General features: G+C 42.5%; 2 protein-coding genes across 2 annotated transcripts in view; one reads left to right on the top strand and one right to left on the bottom strand.

Annotated features, from left to right (window-relative positions):
• Nucleotides 1-14474, bottom strand: part of CYP20A1 (cytochrome P450 family 20 subfamily A member 1) — a 38319-nt gene extending 23845 nt beyond the window's left edge. The window contains exons 1-4 of the mRNA XM_060783026.2: nucleotides 14299-14474; nucleotides 10300-10349; nucleotides 9444-9610; nucleotides 548-693 (exon numbers count right to left, since the gene is read on the bottom strand). Coding sequence (XP_060639009.1) covers nucleotides 548-693; nucleotides 9444-9610; nucleotides 10300-10349; nucleotides 14299-14370 — 435 coding nt within the window. The 5' untranslated portion in view covers nucleotides 14371-14474. The remainder of the gene's footprint in view (nucleotides 1-547; nucleotides 694-9443; nucleotides 9611-10299; nucleotides 10350-14298) is intronic.
• A 52-nt stretch (nucleotides 14475-14526) lies between these two features.
• Nucleotides 14527-24211, top strand: LOC132779341 (alpha-aspartyl dipeptidase-like). Its single transcript, XM_060783036.2, has 8 exons — nucleotides 14527-14715; nucleotides 16227-16315; nucleotides 17805-17879; nucleotides 19714-19793; nucleotides 20603-20776; nucleotides 21480-21539; nucleotides 23719-23801; nucleotides 23910-24211. Exons 1-8 carry the CDS (start codon nucleotides 14603-14605, stop codon nucleotides 23983-23985), a joined length of 750 nt encoding a protein of 249 aa, XP_060639019.2. The 5' UTR covers nucleotides 14527-14602; the 3' UTR covers nucleotides 23986-24211.
• Nucleotides 24212-26569: the final 2358 nt, after the last annotated feature.

Here is a 26569-nt window from a genome sequence, read left to right as displayed (position 1 = left end):
GCGGCTTACATTAAAAGCATTTCCATACAATTTAAAAATATACAAACACTTTAAAATGTGTGGCTTCTTAATCCCTGGTGAATGGGAGAGTTGTCAGGTATAAATGGCTTCAAGTCGCAACCGATTCCAAATGATGAAGGATTAGACAAAATGCGTCCACAATGTTATTCTTAAATTAAGGACATAGCATGCAGCTTCGATGTTAATTATATCTCAATATACTAACTACCTCCCTTTTACAGATACAGTAGCCATACTAGCTGCCTTTCCCAGAAAACACCTTCATATAAGAGCTGGGAAAGGGGCCAAAATCCTACTGAGGCATTTTGCCAAACTAACGATTAGTTATTCCAGTGATCGCACTTTTACAAGTTGGCGTATGGAGGAATGTAGTGCCAATTTATGGAAGTAGTGCAACAATTTAAAGTGGGTTGGCTCGGAGTTGAACAGGATCAGAAACTTTCCCATTTTCAAAAGAGTGCCTCTAGTTCGCCAGCTGAAGTTCACCCCTAACAAAACAGAGTCTTCAGATAGTGACATTATTAACCTTTTGAATGACAGGGAAATTACTCTGCAGTGATTTGGTTACTCCATTTTCGTACAACTTCTTCCTCAAGCAGTTCTCGCCCACATCTCCACCTAGGCCAGACTGGTATCTTAACAAAGATTTCAGCATTGTTTCAAAGGGGTCGGCTGGAAAAAAAGAAAGACATAGTATCAAAAAGGAAATCTTTACATACAACACTGAACACTTCCTTAAGTGTAGATCTGTCAAGATATTTAGCAAGTTCTGGACACTGTGTGGGCGAGGAATCATGTATCATTCCTTAATTTACAAGCGTCTATCCTTCTAGGTTACCTGAAAACCATAAAATAATGGTTTCCATCAAGAGCTTAAACCACTTAAGACTTGTCCCTTTGCTCTGCAGAAGAAAGACAAAGGAATGGGACAAATTCTCAAATACGTTAGGATGAGAGGTAGGTCAAGCTGTGTCCAAGCTTATACAATCAGCTTCGTGGTAAAGTGAGGATGCGAGAATAATATTCCGCAATCCTAGGCCAACACTACAACTATCATATTATGGCATGTTGAATTAGGGGTTCAGATTCTACCTGAACATTAGGAAGACCTTCCTGACTGTAACAGTGGAACTCTCTGCCTCAGAGTGTAGAGGAAGCTACTTCCTTGGAAGCTTTTAAACAGAGGCTGGATGGCCATCTGTCAAGGGTACTTTGATTATTCTTTTCCTGCATGGACTAGATGGCCCATGTGGTCTCTTCCGACTTTATGCTTCTATAAGCTGCCCCCCTCCTCAATATGACATCCTTTCCAATACCGAAACATGTATTTATTTATTTACTAGCCATCCCCTGCCACACGTTGCTGTGGCCCAGTCTGTGTATATGTGTTTTGTGTGTCAATGTAATGTTTTCTTTATTCATATAATCCTTAATAGGTGACCAGTACGTTGCTTTCCTTTTGATTGGGGTTTAACATTTGTGTTAAAAGAGTCCATATTAATTATATCCAAAAATTTCAAAATCCATTGTTTTTTGTTGGTATCTCTTTCGACCTCCAGAAACGAGTATAATTCATTCTGGCTGCATTCACCAGATAACTGAAGAGTTTTTCTTTGTTTTCCACCATGTCAGTCTCAATAATACCCAGTAGGAAGTATTCGAGCTTAAATTGTAGTTTTATTTTTAACTAGCCGTTCCCTGCCACACATTGATGTGGCCCAGTCTGTGTATGTATTTTGTGTGTGTGTGTGTGTATATATATTTGTGTATATGTGTATATATGTGTGTTTGCGTATATATGTGTGGTTTTGTGCATGCATTATAATGTATTTTTTTGGGGGGGGGGACTTTTTAAGTCTCTTCCGCTGTGTTTTTCAGTGTTTTTATGAGTGATGGTCACTTGTTGGCCTGATTGATGTCTTGTGTCCAAATTTGGTGTCAATTCATCCAGTGGTTTTTGAGTTATGTTAATCCCATGAATGAACATTACAGTTTTATTTATATAGAAGATTCCATGATCCATCCTTCCTGTAAGACTGGGCTGCCAGACAAATTCCCACTATCTCAGCCACTCCATGATATCCAGTCGATAACACACACCAACCAGATCACTAAAGCACTCTTCTTCAGAGTTGTTTTCACTGATGCTGGACCAATCAGAAGACTGAAAAACAGCCCTCAACCATTATGAGAATGGCAATAAGACCCATTTGTTATGCAGGTCACTTTGTTGGCTCTCAATATCCTCTGCTCAGCACTGTCAGATGATCCATACTCCGCACCATCTGCTGCTCAATTCAATTAGCCACAGTGCAGCTGGCTTATAAATCCTCCCGCTTCACTTCTGAAGAGAACACTGGTGCACAGCCCTTAATTCAAGGCCAATTTTTTCTCCGTTAAAGGCAGCATTTCCTTGGGGCAATCTGTGGTATAGTGGATCCTGACAATTCCCCTTGTCACAGACCAAAGGGCAGTCCAGAAATTGTCTGTTGATACATTAGTGGTTCTAAACCTTTTTCATTGCCGCCAGTGGATTTTTTGCAAATGGGTCTTAATTGGTTATCCAAAACCAAGCTAATTTGGGGGAAAGACCCTTTGAATTATCACACAAATCACTTTGAACATCATGCTGTTACCAGGGAAATTGTAGGGACATTCTTTGGGATATCAAAATGCTTGTTTATAAAGCTATTGTCTTCCCAACCCTGTTATATGCCTGCAAAACGTGAACCATCTACAAACGTCACTCTCAACTTCTAGAATGATTCCATCAGCGCTGCTTCCAAAAAATCCTGCAAATCTCTTGAGAAGACAGGCAGACAAATGTCTGCATTCTGGAAGAAGCGAGGACCACCAGCATTGAAACAATGATCCTCCGCCATCTACTTAGTTGGACTGGCCAAGTTGTCCAAATGCCCGATCACTGTCTGCCAAAGCAACTACTGTACTCTCAAGTCAAGAATGAAAAATGGAATGTCAGTGGACAGGAAAAGAGATTTAAAGATGGGCTTAAAGCTAACCTTTAAAATGAGAACGGGGAAGCCCTGGCCCTCAAACGTTCTAATTGGTGATCAGCTGTTACCAATAGTTTGTGAAATTCGAAGAGGCACGAATGGAGGGCGAAAGGGAGGAATGCGTCAAGAGGAAGGCGCATCAAGCCAACCCTGACCGGGACCGCTTCCATCTGGAAATCAATGTCCTCACTGTGGAAGAACATGCAGGTCAAGAATGGGGCTCCACAGTCACCTACGGAACCACCACCAAAACCTTTCACTTGGAAGGCAAGCATACTTGGCTACAAGTGATAGCCTATGATGATGACTGGGGAAATCATTCCCCCCTCCACACAATTGCTGTGAAGGTTGCAGCTAAGCTCAGAGGTGACAGAAAATCCTGCTCATTAAAACGCCCTGATGCACTGACCCTGAAAACCCAGGTTTCACCACACCACAGGAGCCAAGTGCTAGCAGTCAGTGGGGTCTGAACCAGCAAAAGGGCAATTAGGTTCTCCACAAATGCCTTTGTTATAGATCAATACCACATATAAGTGACCTCCTTACACTACAATTTTAGTGGGGAACACTCCAGCCAAAATGCCAACTGTAACTGTCATACACTTATGTATCCAGAGCTGAGAAACCTGATTCCACTTGAGTTCCAAGATTCTTGTGAAATGAGCATTTCCAAAAAATTCCCACATCTATTTGTGCAAAGGGTTCTGCCAGAAAGGCACATAATCTTTATTGTAACGTGTGTGTGGAGTTCTCCTTAATTAACCTCCTCTAATATGTAAGGTCAAAGTAATACTGAGTACAAAGATAACAAATTTGAGCAGGCAGAACACTGTGTATCATGAGCTTTCAAATGTCTACTCCTTCTTTCTTCTCTGCTATTACACTTTTCTACAGTAGGGTAAAAGATGACACATGAACTGTAACTATTTTTCCCCTAGTACCCTTGTCAGGGACATTAATTGGTCATGCAAGCTTGAAATGTGAGCCATCCAGCCGTATACTGCAACTGGCATCAATGCTGTGCCATCTCCAGGCTAAAATAATGCACAAGCCCCAGGTGAGTTTGTAGCAGGGAGTTAATCCCACTGAACAGAGGAATTATTTCAGAGTAGGAATTCATGGGATTGCACAGAAGATTGCCTTGCTTCAACTACTGCTGCATCTAACTCATGGACCTACAACAGCTCCCCAGGGTCTCAGACAGGGAATCATTCCTAGCTTTAAATGGAGATGCTGGGAACTGAGCCTAGGACCAGAGCATATGCATTCGTACAGAGAAACAGTTTTATTCTGCCCACTACTAGTCCTGCACAGGTTTAATATCTCTTATCCAAAAATGCTTTGGACCAGAAGTGCTTTGAACTTCAGATTTTGGAATACCTGTTTTTGCACATACATACATACATACTGAGATACCCTGGAGATGGGCCTCAAGTCTAAACATAGAATACATTTATGTTTCATATACACCTTATAAACAAGGCTTGAACGTAATTTTATGAAATACTAGCCGTCCCCTGCCACGCATTGCTGTAGCCCAGTCTGTATATATCTGTTTTGTGTGTGTATATATGTGTATATTTGTATATATGTGGTCTTGTGCATGCACTGTAATGTATTGTTTATTTTTTGGCTTTTTAATTCTCTTCCGCAGTGTTTTCAGTGTTTTTATGAGTGATGATCACTCGTTGGCCTGATAAGGTGTATTGTGTCCAAATTTGGTGTCAATTCGCCCAGTGGTTTTTAAGTTATGTTAATCCCACAAATGAACATTACATTTTTTATTTATATAGATGTTTAATGATGTTGCGCATGAAACGTTTGTGTGCACTGAACAATCTGAAAGCGAAGATGTCACTGTCTCAGCCATCCATGTGCACAAGTTTAAGACATTCATGTCATTTGTGACCTGAAATATCCACAATCAAGGGATCACATCTTCCCTGCAATTTTTCAAAGAGATGGTTTTGCTTCAGAAATTGTATTTCGGACTGCAAATGAGACTAAGGAGAAAACTTGTAGGGTGTAAGGAAGCTTGCACAATTTTCAAAAGAATTACCTGTAGAGGTATGTTTATTTCCTAGGCTTTTTTTTACTGCAGTGGGTGGACCCATTCAGTGCTTGCTGGCTCTAAGTGGTGAATGTCTGTGACTTTTCTTCAAAACAGAGAAAGAAAAATCTTTGGAGGCTAGAGAAGTATTTTTGTTTGCAGCACGAGAGGATGGAAGAATTTTCGTATTTTATTCCCTCCACTTGTCATTCACAGACAACATGAAGCCTTAGAAGAATACTTAAAGGGGGCTATTGACGTCATCACAGTCAACACAACACGTTGTTGGAACCAAATATTAACAAGGCTCTCATCCCACCGATGCAGAATACTTTCATAACATCTTATGGAAAGTCACAATGATATATTGTTTGTTGTGTACCTTCAGGACATTTCGACCGATCATGAGTTTTTCTTGGAAATATTTGTTCAAAGGCTTTATCTTTTGCCTTTCTCTGAGACTCAGCATCAATAGCATTAGGGCTGTGGTGGTACAATGGGTTAAACCCTTGTGTGCTGAACTGTTGAACTGGAGGTCAGCAGTTCAAACCCACAGGATGGGGTGAGCTCCTGCTCTCAGCCCTAGGTCCTGCCAACCTAGCAGTTCAAAAACATGCAAATATGAGTAGTTCAATAGGTACCACCTCAAAGGGAAAAGCAAAAAAATGCTCCATGCAGTCATGCTGGCCACACGACCAGGAGGTGTCTACAGACAATGCAGGCTCCTTGGCTTGAAAATGAAGAAAGAGACCTCCCCCAGAGTTGGAGATGAGAACTACTTCCAGAGCCGGAAATGAAAGGAGAAGCCTTTGCCTTGTCTGTGTATTTATGTGTCATTGTATTTCATTGTAACAAGGCAGTGAATGTTTGTCTGTGTCTGTTTATATGCTGTAATCCGCTCTGAGTGCCTTCTGGGAGAAGGGCAGAATATAAATAGTGTTATTTATTTATTTACGACATTTATATGCTGCCCTTCTCACCCCGAACGGGACTCAGAGCGGCTTACAAGATATATATACATACAATATATTATATTATTAGCATAGTACAATATCAGTATTAAATATATTTATTATTTAATTTATTATTATTATTATTATTATTATTATTATTAACACTGTAGAATTAATGCAATTTGACACTGCATTAACTGCCATGGTACAATGCTTTGGAATCATGGGAGTTATAGTTCTACATAAGCTTTGGCCTTCTTTGCCAAATAGTGCTGATGCCTCATCAAACTGCAAATCCCATGATTCTATAACACTGAGCCATGAGAGTTAAAGTGATGACAAACTGTTATTTTACAATGCAAATGTACCCTAAAATACTGTGATGTGCACAAGATGATCATGACTGAGCAAGGATTCAAATTGTAGCTTCCAACGTCAACATCCAATGGTCAAACCTTTAAACCATGCTGGCCTACTTTTAGCTTCTTTGTGCATGTAGTTCGCAATAGGGTACACCTATTCAACCGGCCCTGTTTTCAGCTTGGTCTTGGGTTGTTCTTTTTACCGTCACATATTTATACAGCACTTTCAGCATACAACAAGAGACAGCCAGTCCTGACAAAACCATACAATTTATCAATCTTTTGAAAAACAAGGAGCATAGGAAGGAAATCAGCAATACACATATAAAACCAGCTCAATGCAATTATAAAGAAAAGCTATTCAAAATTTAATATAAAAACGGATGTAATGCAGTACAAGAAAGCTAATAACCACAATATACAAGTATAAGGCTGGATTCCTAAGCTTTTAAATGAAATTTTAAAAGCTTGGGAAAACAAGAAGGCTTTTAATTGAGGTTAAAAATCAATGAGAGGAGCAGTCAGCAAACACAGGCATTGTCAACAAAGCCTCTGCCAAATATGTTCCTTTTCACAGATTTCCATAATCCCTTCTTTATTCTCATCCTTTGTAGAGGTGGAATCCTGGGAGTTTTATGAGGTCTTTAGCCTTCTCTGCCAAAGAGTGGTAGTGCCACTTTAACTGCCAGGGAGCCATGACAGTTAAAGTGGTGTCAAACTGCATTAATTCTACAGTGTAGATACAACCACAGAATACACAGAACGAAACTCCAGAGCATGTAAAGAAAATGAAATGAGGGCTGAAAGATGGGGGGGGGGGGGACCTCAATCGCACAGGGTTTGAACAGTTATAACTACAAATCTGCACTGAATCCTAGAAGTAATGGTCAACCAATGAAGGAACATCATCAACCCTGATGTAACATGATCTAAATGAGTAGCCAAAAAGATAATCTCAAAAGCAGAATACTTGAGACCAGAAAACGGAAACACAGCCAAAGAATATAATAGAAGATGGCACAATACCAAAGCATGGACACATAAGTATGAGAAGAAGACAGAGGGATTTCACATAGATTCAATTCTGGTGATATTATAACTAAAAAGAGAGAGGAGATTGTGCCTTTCTATTTTTTGCTCTTAGTTCAACCCCAATCCAACTGGGAAAAAACATTCTGAGAGCATGATCTCTCTACACACACCCATGGACAGCCTAGTGCAGTTTAGCCTGGAGGGCAGGGGAAGATCATAGGAATACCAAAACAAAAATATCCCTGTGCCTCTTTATCCACCTTTTATAGAGTGAATAGCAGAACTGTTACGGCAAATTTTAGAGGGGCAAACTAGGTTCAATCTGCCGCAGGCAGCAAGAACCAAGTCATCTCATGGTCTCTTGAAAAAATAAGAAAGCACCAACTGTGGGTGACGCAGATTCAGGATTCTGTCACAAGAAACTTCCCCCTGTAGATTTGTGATTCACAGTATAAAATATGCAGCAACTGAATTCCCATAGCTATAGAAATGACAGCATCAATCATACTGCTGAAGGTTCATTCACCTACTCAAAAGGGCAGCTAAAACGATCAAACAGAAAAAGCACCTCCCCAGGAAGAAATATTACAATCTTTGGGGCTATTTATAACTAAAGAAAAAGGAAACTAAGGGCAGACATGAGAGAATTAAATAAAAATATGCATAACACTGAGAAAGGAATGTTTGGATCTGAGTCTTCATTCGGAGCACCATACCAAACCAGGTAGCAGTTATAAAAATGAGATAATAGTACTGACATAAAAAAGATTTACTGGTGTTTTGAGGGTCTAAAAATTGAACCCCAGGGAGAAGATGGGAAATGACCAAGAGTCCAACTGTTCTCTCCATCATGCGTGCTCCTAGACAGAGGGATTTCACATAGAGCTATTTCACATAGTGCTAAACAGAAAGGGGGACAAGATATAATCTTGAATAGTTTTCCAGAGTCTTGTTAGACATCTCCCATTGTCACCATCTGACACTTAGAACCAAGTGGGACCACAATAATCCTCCTGTGCTCCTCAAACTTTTTAAGCAAAGGGCCAGCTCATGATCCCTCAGACTGTTATCATTAACCATTTTACGTCTTACTGTAGGAACTGAATACAAATACATGGGACTGAAATGTTAAATCTCCCTCAAATAGGAGGACTGAAAATGCATGCACACAGAATGACATTTGCATCCTAATCCATGTTTTACTATTTACTAGCTTAGGTACCTGGTAATTTGGTAAGGATACACACTAGAAAAAAAGTCATTGTTTGTTTTTCTATTTTCTTAAAGGACCCATTAGAAAATGAATAAGGATATTAGTGGCCTGCAAGTCCCATCAACCTCTGCCATTTTCCCCCAAACCCCACCAATATGTGAAGTAGTTGAGGGGCGGGGGGGGGGGGGGACTGTGTGCCAAATTTGGTCCAGATAATCTGTGTGGAAGGGGCCTTACATTCAAATACACATAATCCACCAACGGAAGGTCTCCTAAAACCGATTAAGGACCTTATCACATTGGGATATAATCCGTTTATATCAGTATGCATCTCATTTTTTGTAGGACTGGATGCATACTGTATTGAGGCAGGATGTATACTCTCCTCATCACACCTGATAATTATGTTTCTTATGATCTGAAAATACTGCTGGCTCCTTCCAATCCATTCAAAACACCCCCCACATCACTCTATGACCTTTTAAAAAGTATAGTTTCTGATGGGGATGCATACAGATTTTCCTATCACACACAAAAACAGCACTCAGTAAACACAATTAAAATTCTGTCTGCAAATAATAAGTTTCTGCAATGCTTTGCAGATGGATGAATACTGGCAGGATGGGGTAAACGGCATGTGATGGAACACATTCAAAATCATTCTCAAACAGTCTCAGAAACTCAGTATTTCCTAATGTGATAAGGTCCTAAAAACAACAGAGGCTTCTATGCTACAATAAATGTGTCAGTTTGTATGGTTCCACACAATGCTTTGGTTTGGCCAAGGAGAGAACTCACATGTTCTGTTGGGGTTGATGTGCTGCTTCAGGAGATCAATGGACCCGAGGCTGATCACAAGCCGTCGTCCGAACCAGAAAGAGACCACGGGGCCGTATTTCTCATGGAGATGGACTTGGAAAGCGTGCAAGCTCCCACTAGTCATAATGTCTGGGAGATTCCCATCTCTGCAACGGAAGCAAGACAAGCAAATCTAAATACCTGTTAATAATCCAGATTATCTGCTTTGAACTGGATTATGAGTTCACACTGCCCCGGTGGCGCAGTGGGTTAAACCCCTGTGCCGGCAGGACTGAAGACCAACAGGTCGCAGGTTCGAATCCGGGGAGAGGTGGATGAGCTCCCTCTATCAGCTCCAGCTCCTCATACGGGGACATGAGAGAAGCCTCCCACAAGGACTATTAAAAACATCAAATCACCCGGGTGTCCCCTGAGCAACGTCCTTGCAGACGGCCAATTCTCTCACACCAGAAGCGACTTGCGGTTTCTCAAGTCGCTCCTGACACGACAAATAAAATAAAACTGCCATATAATCCAGTTCAAAGCAGATAATCTGGACTGTATATGGTAGTGTAGAAGATGCCTTAATCCATTTTTGAATGGCAAGACAACACATAGGTAAATCTTATTAATTTAATGGACCTACTCTGGTGAGGCTGACCATATACCACAGGGATGGGGAACATAAGGTCTTCCAAATGCTACCCTTAACAATGTTGATGTTTTCTTCCTTGATCTATGGAGTACCCCTCTATACACGGAAAGGGAAAGGACAAGAACCATATCTTAACTACATAAATAATCCCACAAGGCATATATAGCATATAGATTCTCTAGAAGACAAACACAAACTTACTTTTCATCTGTTGGAGTCATCCCTGGGATGCCCGAGGCCTGCCTGGAAGACTAGGGAAGAAAGCAACAATCAGACGACAATTCATTGAAGTATGGATCGATTATAACATGTCATTGCATTCCAAAAATGAAGTATTTAACCATTTATAGGACCAGACTTCCCACTAAATGCAATGTGGTTTAATGAAGAGTTGCACAAATTGATGGCCCCTCGACTGAGCCATTGGCTGCCAGTCCCTGGTCATTTATAGGGAAGGAAATAAATAATAGTTGCCAATGGGAACAAAGATGATGCTGGTTCCTGGCACATTGGGGGTGGAGTTGGATAATTTTCAGTCTCACACATCAAGGGGCCTGAGGCCCCTTCTATACTGCCATATAATCCAGATTATCAAAACAGATAATCCATATTATTTGCTTTGAACTGGATTGTATGAGTCCACATTGTCATATAATCCAGTTCAAATCAGGTAATCTGTATTTTATATGGCAGTGTAGATGGGGCCTGAGAAGCATTTTTGTTCATGACTAGAGACTCTTCCACACTGCCATATAATCCAGGTTATCAAAGCAGATAATCTGCATTTTACCTCTCCGAACGTATTCTCCCCTACGAACCACCAAGATTACTAAGATCATCTGGAGAGGCCCTGCTCTCAGTCCCACCAGCCTCGCAAGCGCGGCTGGTGGGGACGAGGGACAGGGCCTTCTCGGTGGTGGCCCACGACTCTGGAACTCTCTCCCTCTGGAGGCCAGAACCGCCCCATCCATCCTAACATTTAGGAAACGGGTGAAGACGTGGCTGTGGAGTCAGGCCTTCGAGGAATGAGACAACACCATAGGACTCTGGATGGAAGTGGATATAGATCCATCTTATTAGGACGTCTGACCACTGTAGTTTTATATTTAGTGTTTTTAAAGTTGTTTAAAGTAAATTTGTGATATATGATATTTTAATGAATGTATATGTTTTTATGGCTGTAAACCGGGCTGAGTCCCTCGACGAGGTTGAGAAGCTCGGTATACAAAACTGTGAAATAATAATAATAATAAATAATTATATGGCAGTGTAGCCAGAGAGTGTGATTTGCCCACTGTCACCCAGTGGGTTTCTATGGCCAAGTTGGGATTCAAACCCTGGTCCATAGTCATAATCCAAAATATTTTATCTTAAATAAAGACAAGTGTGCTTTTCAGTTATGTATTTAGGATGCAAAAGTATAAATTATTTGCAGTGCAATTCCTATACTGCACCTAGATCTATTTTGTATTTTTTTACTTGGGGACTGGCTGCTCTTCTATTGAGCAGCTCAGGAGTCTTGCCTTGGCACTTCACTAGATGGATAAAACTTCAGGGGCAAATTTAATGAGGAATTGGTGGCTCAAATTGAATATCCCTCAACCAAAATCCCAAAATACACCAAACTTGAAAACTTTCCATACGAGTGGCTGTCAATCTTTCTTTCCTGATGTTTCTGTGTTCAACAACTTTGCCTTCAGGCTATATGTACAAGGTGTATATGAAACATACAGGAATTTTGTGTTTGGACTTGGGCCCCATCTCCAAGGCTTCTATGTATGTATATATATGTGTGTACATATGCAGGTATTCCAGTAAAAAAAATTCCAGACTTACATCCCAAGCATTTTAGAGAAGGGCCCTTCCAGACAGGCCCAGGATCTGATCCCAGGCTTTTTGATTATCCCAGATTATGTGGCAGTGGGGACTCATATAATGCAGTTTAAAGCAGAAAACCTGGGATTAGATCCTGGAATATAGGGCCTGTCTGGAAAGGCCCCAAGGCCCCTTCCACACAGCTGAATACAACCCCAGGTGATCTTCTTTGAACTGGCCTATATGGCAGTGTGCACTCAGGTAACCCAGTTCAAAGCAGATATTGTGGGTTATTCTGCTTTGATATTCTGGGATATATGGCTGCGTGGAAAGGCCCTAAGTCTCAGCCTGTACGATTGCTAAAAGTGTATTGAGACCTTGTTTGCAATATACAATTCTATATGACTCCTCAGGCCACATATACACTGCCATATAAAATCCAGATCTGAAGTGGATTATATGGCAGTGTAGGTTCATCTGATCCAGTTTGAAGCAGGTAATCTGGATTATCTGCTTTGATAATCTGTTTTATATGTCAGTGTAGATCCAGAGCCCAGGAAGTAGAATATTTCTATAGACTTGTAGAGATCCACTGAATTCAATACGACTTACTGCTTTCTTGGAATTAAGCCCCACTGAGGCTGGATCTACACTGCTCTATAATAGAGGATCTGGTCCCAGATTATTTGCTTTGAACTGGATTGGATAGGTCTACACTGCCAGATAATCCAGATTGTCAAAGCAGCGAACCTGGAGTCAGAAACTGGGTCCGCTTCCACACAGCTGAAATAAATCCCACATTATCTCCTTTGAACTGGAATATATGGCAGTGTGGACTCAAATAACCTAGTTCAAAGCAGATATGGTGGGATTTTCTGCCTTGAGATTCTGGGATATAGGGCTATGTGGAAGGGCCTTGGGTTATATGGCTGTGGGGAAGGGCCCTATATTATAGAGCAGTGTAGATCCAGGGCTGACCTTCAAGGAGTGCATCTACACTGTGGAACTGACACTACTTACAAAGCTTTGAGCTCAGTGCAGTTTTGCAAAGTCTTAAGCCTTCTCTCCAAAAGAAAAAGCAAGACTTCTATGGGCCTTTCTTTCCACCCAGGCCTATATCCCAGAATATCAAGGGAGAGAATCCCACATTCTCTGAGTGTGGACTCAGATAACCCAGGGCCCTTCCACACAGCCCTAGAACCCAGAATATCAAGGCAGAAAACCCCACAATATCTGCTTTGAACTGGGTTACCTGAGTCCACACTTCCATAGAATCCAAAGCAGATATGGTGGGATTTCCTGCTTTGATATTCTGGGTTATAGGGCTGTATGGAAGGGCCCAGAGAGAGAGAGAGAGAGAGAGAGAGAGAGAGATGTAGAGCCCTTCTCCACAGCCCTATAACCCAGAATATCAAGGCAGGAAATCCTACAATATTTGCTTTGAACTGGGTTACCCGAGTCCACACTGCCACATAATCCAGTTCAAAGCAAATAAGTGTGATTTCCTGCCTTATAGCCGTATATTCTGGGTTATACGGCTATGTGGAAGGTCCCTGAGAGAGAGATATGTAGAGCCCTTCCCCACAGTCCTATATCCCAGAATATGAAGGAAGGAAATCCACAATATCTGCTTTGAACTGAGTTACCTGCGTCCACACTGCCATATAATCCAGTTTAAAGCGATTCCTGCCAAGACATTCCGAGATATAGGGCTGTGTGGAAGGGTCCTGGTTTACCTGCGTCCACACTGCCAGATAATCCAGTTTAAAGCGATTCCTGGCATGATATTCTGGGATACAGGGCTGTGTGGAAGGGCCCTGGGTTACTGGAGTCCACACTGCCCTATAACCCAGTTCAAAGCAGATATTGTGAGATTTCCTGCCTTGATATTCTGGGATATAGCACTGTGGGGAAGAGCTCTACATCTCTCTCTCTCTCTCTCTCAGGGCCCTTCTGCACATCCATAGAACCCAGAATATCAAGTCAGGAAATCCCACCATGTCTGCTTTGAACTGGGTTACCTGAGTCCACACTGCCACATAATCCAGTTCAAAGCTGATATGGTGGGATTTCCTGCCTTGATATTCTGGGATATGGGGCTGTGTGGAAGGGCCCTGAGAGAGAGAGAGAGAGAGAGAGAGAGAGAGAGAGATGTAGAGCCCTTCCCCTATAAACCAGAATATCAATCCCACAATATCTGCTTTGAACTGGGATATAGGGCTGTGTGGGATTCTTGAGAGCTGAGGCGTGGCGGTTCAAGGGGTATGGAAGTGCCCTCCTTCCTCTGTGTGGATGCCCCACGCTGGCCTATTCAGGAGGCCTGAGATGCCTCTCCAAGTGAGCCCCCCTTTCCCCCCAATCCTCCTCCTCTTCTTCCTGGTTTACCGGGTAGAGATAAAGCACGGCTCCCACCAAGAGGAGCAGGAAGGTGGCGGCGAAGATGGCGAAGTCCAGCATGGCGGAAGAGGAGTAGGAGACAGGGAGAGAAAGGGGGAGAGGAAGGCCAAGGCTGCAGGCCGGAGCAAGGGAGGAAGGGGCTGTGCAGGCAGGCAGGCAGGCAGGCCCGCCTCCCTCCTCTTCAGGGGAAGGAGGGAGGGAGGAGCTGTCCACCTCCTGCTTTGGCTTCCCTTCCTCTCCTCCTTCCGAGCTGGCTTCCCGGCGCCTCCTCAGGACTAGAGCCCCTCTCCCAATGGGGGACCCTGCAAGCCTCCGCCGCCGCCTCCTGCTGGTCTCCAACTCCACCCTCCACGGGGGAGGCTACCTCGACCACTGCCAGAGCCACATCCGCAGCTTCCTCGGCCAGTAAGGGCTCCCTTGGACCCAGCCCACAACTCAAGACCCAGGGCAGCAGGCCTGGCACAACTCCCCACCCACCCCCACTCAGGGGTTTGGGCCTTCCACTCCCACAAATCCCTCCCAGTTTGCCGCCTGTTAGGAACTGTGGGAGTTTATTGATTTATCCTGTCAGAAGCTGATTGAGAATACAGTTGTAATGCATTAGAAAACCACAAAGTTTACAAACTTGGTATTGTACTAATTTTCCTGTGACCACTTGGGCCCTTCCACACAGCCCTATATCCCAGAATATCAGGCTTTGAACTGGGTTATGTGAGTCCACACTGCCATATATTCCAGTTCAAAGCAAATAAGGTGGGATTTTAATCCGCTGCGTGGAAGCTCCCTGAGTCCACACTCAGATAATGTGGGGTTTCCTGCCTTGATAATCTAGAGCAGTGGTCCTCAACCTTTCTAATGACGTGACCCCTTAATACAGTTCCTTATGTTTTGGCGACCCCCAACCATAATATTGTTTTAGTTGCTACCTGATATCTGTCATTTTACTACTGTTATAAATCGTAACATAAATATCCAATATGCAGGATGTATTTTCCTTCACTTGACCAAATTGAGCACAAATACCTGATACACCCAAGTTTAAATACTGGTGAGGTTTGAGGAGGATTGATTTTGTAATTTGGGAGTTGTAGTTGCTGGGATTTATAGTTCAGCTATAATCAAAGAGCATTCTGAACTCCACCAGTGATGGATTTGAACCGAACTTGGCACACAGAACTCCCGTGACCAACAGAAAACACTGGAAGGATTTAGTAAACATTGAACTTGAATTTCTGAGTTATAGTTCACCTATATCCAGAGGAGCGCTGTGGATTCACGCAAGCTGGACCAAACCTGGCATGAATACTCAATATGTCCAAATGTGAACACTGGTGGAGTCTGGGGAAAATAAACCTTGACATTTGGGAATTGTAGTTGTTGGGATTTATAGTTCACCTACAATCAAACAGCACTCTGAACTTGACTAACAATAGAATTGGGTCAGACTTTCCACATGGAATCCCCATGACCAACAGAAAATACAATGTTTTCTGATGGTCTCTGGTGACCCATTTGACATCCCCTCACGACCCCCTCAAGGGTCCCGACCCCCAGGTTGAGAAACACTGTTCTAGAGCAGTGGTTCTCAATTTGTGTGTCCCCAGGTGTTTTGGCCTTCAACTCCCAGAAATCCTAACAGCTGGTAAACTGGCTGGGATTTCTGGGAGTTGTAGGCCAAAAAACCTGGGGAGCCACAGGTTGGAAATTGTGAATAGTTGTGTGTGGGTTGCCATTATTGAGTAGGGATGTCTAATTTTGTAATCAGGGAGGGTATAGCTTTCCAAATAAGAAACATGCCACCAACAAAGCTTCACTCCAGCCTCCACATTTCTAGCATTCATTTAAAACCTTGTCATAGAGGGATGCTGTCCGATTGCAGACTTTGGCTAATGTTGTGACATTGTTATCTTACCCAGGAATGTGAAGCGAGTTCTCTTCGTTCCTTATGCTCTGCACGACCGAAATGCCTATGCCAAGATGGCCAGGGAAAAGTTTGAAAGTTTAGGTAAGAAAGTTTGCCATTGATGGATCTGGAGCAGAAGGGCACATAGGCTAGTGAGTACCCAGCCATTGGCCTTCCTTTCACCCTCAACCTTAGGTTTGAAATTACTGTCCCTACATCCTGAAAAAAAATCTTACATCTCGCTCATTTAGTTTCTGCAGAACTTGTGACCCAGAGCTCTCCAGTGCAATCGTACCCACCCGATAGTGTTTTCCTGCGAATTAAACTATTGTATTTTAATCTCCTTGTTTCTAATCTCTGATTGGAAATAGATACTAAAGATTTTGGGAGACTGAGCCTCAATACTATCATTTTGGAATGAAATGGCCCCAGAATTCAAGAAGCCGAATAGACATGTGTGGTAGATTGAATTCATTTTGGTAGCTCAAGGAATGGAGGTGAGCTGAAAGCCTTGTCTCCTTGCATTCAATCTAAGTGACCTGGATAGGATGGAAAGCATGTCTGAGAGGCTCTGACTAGGGATAAGTAGCAGACATGGCAATAATTGGGTGCCGTGTTTTACTGTTCAGATAGGAACTTCTCTCTGATTTGAGCAGTTAGTTCCATGTTTATAAACACACTGAACATCTAGGATTAAATGACTATAATGCATCAGTGTGCCAGCTGGACTTATTCTTTCCTTCTTAAGTCAAATCACTGGCTTGCAAATGGTGATAACAAATGACTATACAACAGTCATGGGCAAACTTTGGCTCTTCGTGTGTTTTGGACTTCCAACCCCCAGAAATCCCATCCAGCTCTACTAGCTGTTAGGAATTGTGGATGCTGAAGTCAAAAATACCTAGAGGGGCAAAGTTTGCCCATGCCTGTTACACAATCAGCCTTCCACATTCACTGGGGGTAGGTGTACAAGACTCCTGAAAAAGTGATCAAACCGTAATTAAAAACATGTTTTCCCCTGAGAAAATACTCTTCTAGGAACCTGTAGGTCCTTCAGCATGACTTTGGTCGACTTCCCCTTGATACTGAGCATCAACAAACCATCCTTGCAGATGGCCAATTCTCTCATACCAGAAGTGACTTGCAGTTTCTCAGGTCGCTCCTGACATGACAATTTAAAAAAAAATCAGCAAATCATGCTGGAGGACCTGCAAATGCCTAGAACCGTGTTTTCCCTAGGATTCCCTAGCTCATCCAGTGCAACTCTGCTGGAAATCTAGAGATGATTGGAGAGAACATATGAATCAATTGTGCAAATGATCAAATCCATGAAAATTAAACCTGCAGATGTGAAGGGCTGTGTACTCCCAGTTAGTTAACATTCCTGAGTAGTTTCTCTTAACTGCCTTTTTCAAGCTAAATAGTTAACCCTGCGAAAGGGGGCCCTGCAGCTCTATTAGTCTCTTGGTCCAGGATTCATTGCAGCACTTCATTCTTCCCAGAGGATACTTTTCAAATGGTTTTCAAGTCCCTTGACAGTGCTCCACTTAACTTATTGATTGTTCTTCGGCCTCTCTTCTTTTTTCTGTAGGCTATAAGCTAGACAGTATCCATGAGGCAATTGATCCAGGAGAATCTGTAAGGAAAGCTGAAGCTATATTCATTGGTAAATATTAGCTCCTTGCTGATGACTTTGACCCAAGTTGCTCAATTGTCTTCCTGATAACACTATGTAACATGATTTTTGCTCCTGGGTTATAAATGTCATTTCCTAATTGGTTCTATCATAAAAACACAAAAGGTTTATTAAATCACAAAAACTTTGTTTTGGCGGGACATCCTGCAGCACATTTTGCTCTAGTTTTTCAATGAATTCTTCACTGAGTCTCAACCAATTCAACATAGTTTGTGGCAGCCACAAAAATGAAGTTTCTGGAATAGAACAACTACTTTCAAAGTAAGCACTGCATTATTAAACAGGAAATAACACTTTCAAACCAGGAACAGATTTTTTTCAATTTTTGTTACATAGTGTAATAAGAGGATAAAGTACAATGAAATGTGGTGGTTGCTTAATAAAAGGAACTTTGGACCACAATTCTGCTTTTTCACTGATAAGGTTGGGACTGGAAGCATGTGGAAGAAAGTGCTGGTCCTGTGTGTTGGCTCAGAATGAAAGCATAACTCAGAAATGGTAAATGTTGTTGGACCTCTGCTCCTATGGTCCCTCATTGACCTAGAAATAATGTGAAGTATACCACACATGATCATTATAGGACCACTCTTTAACATCAAAGTGATCTTGCACTGGGGACATGTGGGCCTGGTAATGCCATTCTCATTTCAGTGCAATAAAGATGTGTGTGGTGTTAACGTGGTCACTGCAGACTAGGAAAACGCAAGTTGAATCAGATTTTTTTCTGCCTTTGTAGACAACACTTTACACCCGGAGCCCTTTTACACTGCCATATAATCCAGATTATCAAATCAGATAATCCAGATTATCTTCTTTGAACTGGATTATATGACTTTACACTGCCATATAATCCAGTTTAAAGCAGATAATCTGGATTTTATATGGCAGTGTAGAAGAGGCCTTAGTCATCACCAACTCGACCATTTGGCTCTCTATTAGCAATGGCTCTTCAGAGTCTTTATATGGGGTTGCCTTCAATCTTTTGCAAATAAAAGCCTTGCTACCGAATGACAGAAATAACGTAGTTCAGTGGAACTTACTTCTGAATAGAGATACATATGGGATTGTGCTATTAGGCTCCAGCCTTGTATACGTGGGCATTATATTACCATCTAGTTCCATAATAAATAATAATAATAACACTTTATTTATATTCTGCCCTTCTCACCCCGAAGGGGACTCAGGGCGGATCACAGTACATATACTTGGCAAACATTCAATGCACAGACAATACACAGACAGACAGACAACAGAAGGAGGTGGTTTGCTTCGATTCAGTGTCCAGCTGTTTTTGATGCCATGGAAGGTTGGGCTTGAGTCCAGGGGGTGCTGTTGCTCTGTGCTCTATTATGAAGAGCTGTCAGGACTTCCTCCTTCCTTTTGGTCGCCTAGCATTTTCTGATCTTCTCTCTTTATGGCGTCATAAAACACCTCCCAGCGGTAGCTAATTTCAGCGGTAGCTAATTTCTCTAATTTTTGAATTTCTTAGGTAAACAATGAGCTAGGGTGTCATTTGGCAGCTCACGCCAAACCCGGGGTTCGAACTTGCAACCTTTTGGTTGATAGATCTTACAATAGCTGACGATTTATCCGCTGTGCTAAACCTCCATTATATTACCATCTAGTTCCATGAGTAGATATGCAAAGTATGTAATGCTAACTCTCTTATCTAGACTATCTGGAATAGCCCTGCCCTGAAAAAGAGTATAGATGCCCCGTTCATCTTCTCCCAGACCAACTATAGGTCTTGTGGGCTCAAAGCAAGGGAAAAAAACACGACAAAAAGAACTCTCTTCTCCTGCAGGTGGTGGCAATACCTTTCGTCTCTTGAAAACCCTTTACGACCATGGTCTGGTACAGCCAATCAGGAAAAGAGTTCTTGAGGTAGTATGATTTAGTGTGCAAACAAAATATGGAGGGATGAGTGCAACCTACCCCCAAAGTGTGGCTATTTTAATCTGTTGTAGCAATAATGCATTAAGTTAATCATGCATTCCTTCATGGTAGGGGGGTTGGACTAGATCAGTGGTTCTCAACCTGTGGGTCCCCAAATGTTTTGACCTTCAAGTCTCAGAAATCCTAACAGCTAGAGGCCAAAATACCTGGGGACCTACAAGTTGAGAACCACTGGACTAGATGGTACTTGTGGCCTCTTCCAAATCTATGATTTGAAATTGGGGGGGGGGGGGGGGGCAACGACTTGAAATGGTCATTTTCTAAATCAGGAATGGAAAACATTCAGTCCTCCAGAGGTTGATGCTTCACCTTTACTAGGCCATTTGGGGCTGGTAGCATTTGGTAGCATTCAGGTCTGAAAGATCATTGTTTTTTCAGTCTTGCTTTAAATACATTTCCGCATTCTGAAATACATTTAAAAATATTGTGATCTGAGCTTCTTGATTAGTTGATATTGCTGTTTGCCAATCAGGATGGCTTGCCCAGATTTTCTAAGGCCCCATCTACACTGCAATATAAAATCCAGATTATGTGCTTTAGACTGGATTATATGGAAATGTAGACTCGGGCCCCTTCTACACAGCCATATAAAATCCAGATTATCTGCTTTGAACTGGATTATATGGCAGTGTAGGCTCATATACTCCAGTTCAAATCAGATAATCTGGATTATCTGATTTGATAATCTGGATTATTTGGCAGTGTAAATCCAACCTATGGAGCTCTCTGTCTTACAGGATGGGGTCCCATACATAGGATCCAGTGCCGGAACCAATGTAGCAACAATCAGTATCAACACAACTAATGACATGCCAATCGTATACCCACCTTCTTTGCTGGCTTTGGGACTGGTTCCTTTCAACATCAATCCCCATTATTTGGATCCAGATGTTAACAGCACCCACATGGGGGTAAGTATCGTATACCTTTGTAACAGGCCGTTACTGACCAATGGCTTTCGCGGGCTGGGATAAAGGGGTGGTAATTCCCCAACATCTAAAGTATCAGTGATTACCTACTCCCTCATTTCAGCAAACACAAACCATAATTTAGACTCCTAATATGTGCATGATTTAGTGTGACATCTAAAGAGAAGCAGCACAGAGTCCCTTAACATTAGGTGGTGAAACAAAGAGACTCTGTGGGATATCCAGTTGATAAATAGGATCATTCACAGTTTTTAGAGTTACTTGCAGCTATGATGAAGTCCACAGCATTTTTATTGATTAAAATCACTATTATTACTGCAAAGCAATTCATAAAAACAGTCCTCTGATAATCAACAAGGCCAGAAGCATTTTTGCGAAAGTGGAAGGAATCTTAACTAAAGGTTTATCTGTCCTCACTCATCCAGCATGGTCCCAATTTAGATCCCTCTGTGAGGACATTGTTACATCCTTTTTAAAGGGCAGATCTGTTTATCTAATTTGGATCAGAATTATAATAAATAACAGAAACTCAAGTACCAGTGATACATGATTCCTGGGGTAGATGAGAAAATTTGAAGTAGGCTATATCCATAATCTACATGGAAATATTTGGTTGTGTTCTGTAACATATTTGTAATATGCTGTTAAAGTCCTAGCTCCTGGTAACCCTTTTCCATTGTTGCAGGAAACCCGTGAAAAAAGGATTCAGCAATACCATGAAGAACCAAACACCCCACCAGTATTAGTGAGTCAGATGTTTTCATTCCGGATACTAGACCCATTTCTGCTCCCAGATAACTTCTTGATACATATTCATTTGAAACATACCACAAAGCTGTATGTTCCTTAATTGTTGCAGAATTAACATTGCTGACTGCAAAATACTTAAATTATTGGAATGTGCTGAGTTGGCTTTGCACCTACAGACAGAGCAAGTGTGAATGAATGGATTATAAAATGATCAACCAACAGATGGCAGCAGGATTTATCAGGATGAACATGTGGCTGGCCAGATGTTAATAACTTTATTCTTATACCCCGCCACCATCTCCCTGAAGGGACTTGGGGCAGTTTACATATGGACAGAATGTCCAACAGACAAAAAAGCAAAACAATGCATTAAAATAAAAACACCAAAAATAAAATCATCATAAAATACAACAATCCAGATAAAACACAATTAAACATAAAGAATAAAACAGCAGCATTGAAGCTCTATCAGACAATGTTCAACAAAAAAATTACTAAAATGGGTGTGACCAGGCTGTAAAAGGGTCGGGCATGGGATAGTGCAAAACAACATACCATGGGGCTGGGGAACTAGATGAGGTGCACCTACAGACTGGGCATTTATAACTAGGGACTAGTCATTTTCAAATGCTTGCTGGAACATCCAGGTTTTCAGATCCTTGTGAAAGGAGGACAGTGTGGGGGGTTGGCTAATCTCCCTAGGGAGGGTGTTCCAATGTCGAGGGGCCACCATCGAGAAGGCCACCAGATGATCTTAGAACCCACACCTGTTCAAAAAGGAATATGCAATCACAGAGATAGGCAGGGCCCAAACTGTTTAGGGCTTTGTCGGTCATAACCTGCACCTTGAATTTATCAGCAGCCAATGGAGCTGCTCTAATAGGGGAGTTCTGCACTCCCTGTAATTGGCTCTAGTGAGAAGCCTGGCTGCTGACCTTTGCACCAGTTGGTTTCCAGGCCGTCTTCAAAGGCAGTCCCATAAAGAGTGCATTGCAATAATCCATTCTGGATGTAACCGAGGCATGGACCACCATAGCCAAGTCAGGCTTCTTGCGGTACGGTTGTAGCTGGTGCACAACCTTTCACTGTGCAATGGCCCTCCCAGCCACCGACATCTGAGCTTCAAGTGTCAGCACTGAATCCAGGAGGACCTCCAGACTGTGGACCTGTATCCTCAGGGGGAGTGTAACCCTTTCGAGCACAGGTTGCCAACTTATACCCTGGTCGACCTCGCAGCTGACCAGGAGGACCTCTGGTCTGGATTAAGCTTCAGCTTGTTAGCCCTCATCCAGTCCATTATGGTTGCCAGCCACTGGTCCAGAATCTGGGGGGTTTCCTTGGAATTTGGTGGAAAGGAGTAATAGAGTTGAGTGTCACCTGCATACAGATGGCACCGAACTCCAAAATTCTCGATGACCTCACCCAGCGGTTTCATGTAGATGTTAAAAAGCATGGGGGAAATAATGGAACTTTGCGGGGACCCCACAGGTCAATGGCCAGGGGTCTGAGCAGGTGTGTCCCAACTTCACCAACTGGGTACAATTCTCCAGAAAGGAGCAGAGCCACTGCAAAGCAATCCCCCCAAGACCCATTCTGGAGAGCCACCACAGAAGGATACCATGTTGGTGGCCTATAGTTCCTACCATCCAAAGATGGAGCAGGTAGACATTTACAGGTCAGCAATCTTCGAAGAATGTCAGGTCGCTCATTTCTGATATATGCGATGCTTTTCTTAAATACCTATACAACGTGAAGCTGGTGAGCAAAAGACATTTCACTCTGTGATTACGGGTGTTTTAAGGGTTGGGCCATTGAATGACAGCAGCTTTCCATCTCAGAGAATGAGTCCTTCTTTTTCTCCATGCTTGAGATTGAGAATCACTTCTTTCCTATGCAAAGCATGGCTTGAGCACAGAGCTGAATGACCTGTCTCACACTAGTAAGTTGAAACCTGAAACTGACACAGTCAAGTTGGCAAGTCGAAGATGTGGTCCAACCTATGGTGATCTCTTCCCAATATGCCCACCGCTTATTAACTGTGGTCTGACAAGTTGCTCAAGAACTGTGTTCCAACTTAACTCTGGCTGAAAAGTGTGCCCTGTGTTTTGGGAGGAGTAACGTTCTTGTTGTTCTTTCCTTATTTTAACCATACACTTTGTTCCTCTCCCATGAAGGGTTTACGTGAAGGATGCCTTTTACTTGTGGAAGGAGACAAAGCCACCTTGCAAGGAAAGACAGGGGCTCGGCTCTTTGTGAGGTAAAAGAAAGAAACCATTCCATCTCGCCATTTGGCATGTAATCCTTAAACAAGATAGTGATGACAAATGTTGTTAATACTGTGTTTTGTTGTTTGTTTGTTTTTAAGGGGGACCAACCCAACAGAACATGAGCCTGGAGCAGATTTCAGTTTTCTATTGAATGAAGGCCCTCAAAAGTTGTAATGTCCATTGAAAAGACCATAACAGAGCAATAATTCAAGCAGCAGCTATGCAACAGAGCAAGAACTGTGTGTGCACAAATCCAGTATCCAGCAGCTACTGGCATCCAGAGCCTAGTAAATGGTTCCAGAATTAATCGGTGCTTTCCCATAGCACATTCACTGGGAAAGATACTCAAGTCAGCTATGAAAAAAGACATAGTAATAAAAAAAATTGCCGCAAGAGCATACAGTGTTTCCTCTCACTACTTCATAGCTACTCCCTGGTGAAAGGATTTCCAAATCTGAGTTTAGTGGAGGAAGAGATCAACCAGAGCAAGATCTGCCTGATACTCTACTTCCCACTTATCTGAAAAAACAATAAAATAAAACCTGCAAAAATAATAAAACATTACAATGGTCCAACTTCCCACACTCTCATTGGATTACTCCTGAACACCCACATTTGCCAGTGACACTAGAAAGTTCCCTCTCTGGAGTACTACTTGTTTCAGTGCTGCCAGTCAGAGAAAGGCTGCCCCATCTTCCCTCAGAGCTCAAGAACTGAATGCAGTTCCACATCTGACCAGGAACCAGGGAATCACAGCAATCCTCCAGATGTTGCACATAGAAGTGAGCGATTTCAAAAAAAGCTTCCACAAGCTCTGAAAAAGTATGCATATAGGCATAACCCTCACCAACAGAATGTCAGTCTTTGAAAACTGCTTGGTTTGCTGCAACCCATAGAAGCTTCCTAGCCTCAGGATGAGTCTGGGTCCTTTCCCTCTGAAACTATTGTCTCTTTTCCCAACGTTTTGGCCTTCCTTAGTTCAAAACTAAGTCCCAGAGCCCCCAGTGGTGCAGTGGGTTAACCCGCTGAGCTGCTGAACTTGCTGATCGAGAGGTCGCAGGTTCGAATCTGGGGAGCGGCATGAGCTCCCGCTGTTAGCCCCAGCTTCTGCCAGCCTAGCAGTTCGAAAACATGCAAATGTGAGTAGATCAATAGGTACCAATCAGGCGGGAAGGTAATGGTGCTCCATGTAGTCATGCCAGCCACCTGACCTTGGAAGCATCTATGGACAACGCCAGCTCTTTGGCTTAGAAATGGAGATGGGCACCAACCCCCAAAGTGACTCGACTGGACTTAATGTTAGGGGAAAACCTTTACCTTTACCTAGTTCAAAACTATAATTGTTGTCCAAGCAAAACAAGACAAATGCTGGTGGGAGGGTGCAAAGGAAAGGACATGAGGATTGTAATGATGTGCTCACTTGTTGGAACAATGACTCAGAAAGTCAAAGCTCTGAAAGGGGAATGACAGTCTACAGAAGACTCTGCCATAAGACAGAAATGACCACTGGGTGATTTTGGGCAAGTCATGTTCTTTCAGCCTCCAAGAAAGGCAGTGGCAAACCTCCTTTGAACAAAACTTGTCAAGAAAACCCCATGATAGAAGGCATACAACCAGCACCAACTGATAAAGACTTCTTTTAAGAGTCTTCCTACCTAGCCATTACAAGTTGGCCCAAATAAAACAGAAAAAGCCTTTTTGTGTCTGGGATAGAGCTGCTTCATCTTTTCTGTTCCCTTCATGCATGAACCTTACCTTCTTTCCACAAAGGTGGCTCCCCTCACTGTGTTCACACATTTGTTAATGATGCCATATACATTTCACATTAGAAATCTCTTCTGTCCTGCCATTAGAAAAAAATTCTGAAGTTCAGTAATTTAGAAAGCCTTGATTAAAATTTTACAAAGGGCACCTCCCCCTAAACTGCTGCAAAATTCTGAGTTTAAGACCAGGATCAGGGCAGGATGAAAAGAAAGGCGACTTGTGGTACTTGCTTTTCATCTTGTTAGTTTGCCACTGATTTCAGATGATTACACAGGACAACTGAAGTCTGAGAAGGATTTAGTTTTCAAGTGGGGAAGATCGGGTTAGGCCTCTAATTGTAAAGTTGATACAGTGAGGCCTTGAATTAGGAGTTTAATTTGTTCTGTGACCGAAACTCGAATTGCTCTTATGTCAAAGCAAATTTTCCCTTGTGTCAAAGTGAAACCTGGGCTGAGCGACAGCTCTTAACTCAATAGCTCTTAAGTTGGGACAGTCTTAAGTCGAGGTTCCACTGTATACCCCTTTTCTGATGTCAGAGTCCATGGCACAGGGGAAGTGATGGAAAGGGACAGTGCACACATCACTTCTGCTGCTACATGAAATCTCGCTCCTGAAAAGACCTTGCCGTGTTTTTTTGTGACTTCTTTTGTCACCTTCTAAGTTACCGTCACTGAATGATTGTTATAATTCTGTCTCCAGCCATGACCACACAACTCCATTCCACGAAACCATGTGTGTGCTCCATTTTCTCACTCGGTGCTGAAGGAGATCTCACACAAATGTTTTGAGGCCATCTTTGTGATCAAGAGAGACGTGTGAGCACCAACAAAGTTTCTCCACTTCCACAGTGTCTGAACACCTCCTTCCAAAACCAAACATGTGTGCATGATTCCTTCATTATACATTGATTTCCTTCTCAGTGATTCTGGTTAAAATACTAGGGGAGAGATGCTTGCTGCTGGTGTGCTGACAGGCGTATCCATGGTTTCGTTGA

This window comes from Anolis sagrei, chromosome 1, assembly GCF_037176765.1.
Source record: "Anolis sagrei isolate rAnoSag1 chromosome 1, rAnoSag1.mat, whole genome shotgun sequence".
In the NCBI taxonomy this organism is placed as follows: domain Eukaryota; kingdom Metazoa; phylum Chordata; class Lepidosauria; order Squamata; family Dactyloidae; genus Anolis; species Anolis sagrei.
The sequence above is the reverse complement of the archived record's forward strand: the minus strand, read 5'-3'. Positions and strand labels throughout refer to the sequence as shown.

What these genes read in the sequence shown, in the direction of transcription:
- LOC132779341 (XM_060783036.2), top strand. Translation starts at nt 14,603, where the DNA reads ATGGGGGACCCTGCAAGCCTCCGCCGCCGCCTCCTGCTGGTCTCCAAC. An exon ending in TCAGGAAAAGAGTTCTTGAG is followed by an intron (nt 19,794 to 20,602) that starts GTAGTATGATTT and finishes TCTGTCTTACAG; the next exon opens with GATGGGGTCCCATACATAGG. An exon ending in GGGGCTCGGCTCTTTGTGAG is followed by an intron (nt 23,802 to 23,909) that starts GTAAAAGAAAGA and finishes TTTGTTTTTAAG; the next exon opens with GGGGACCAACCCAACAGAAC.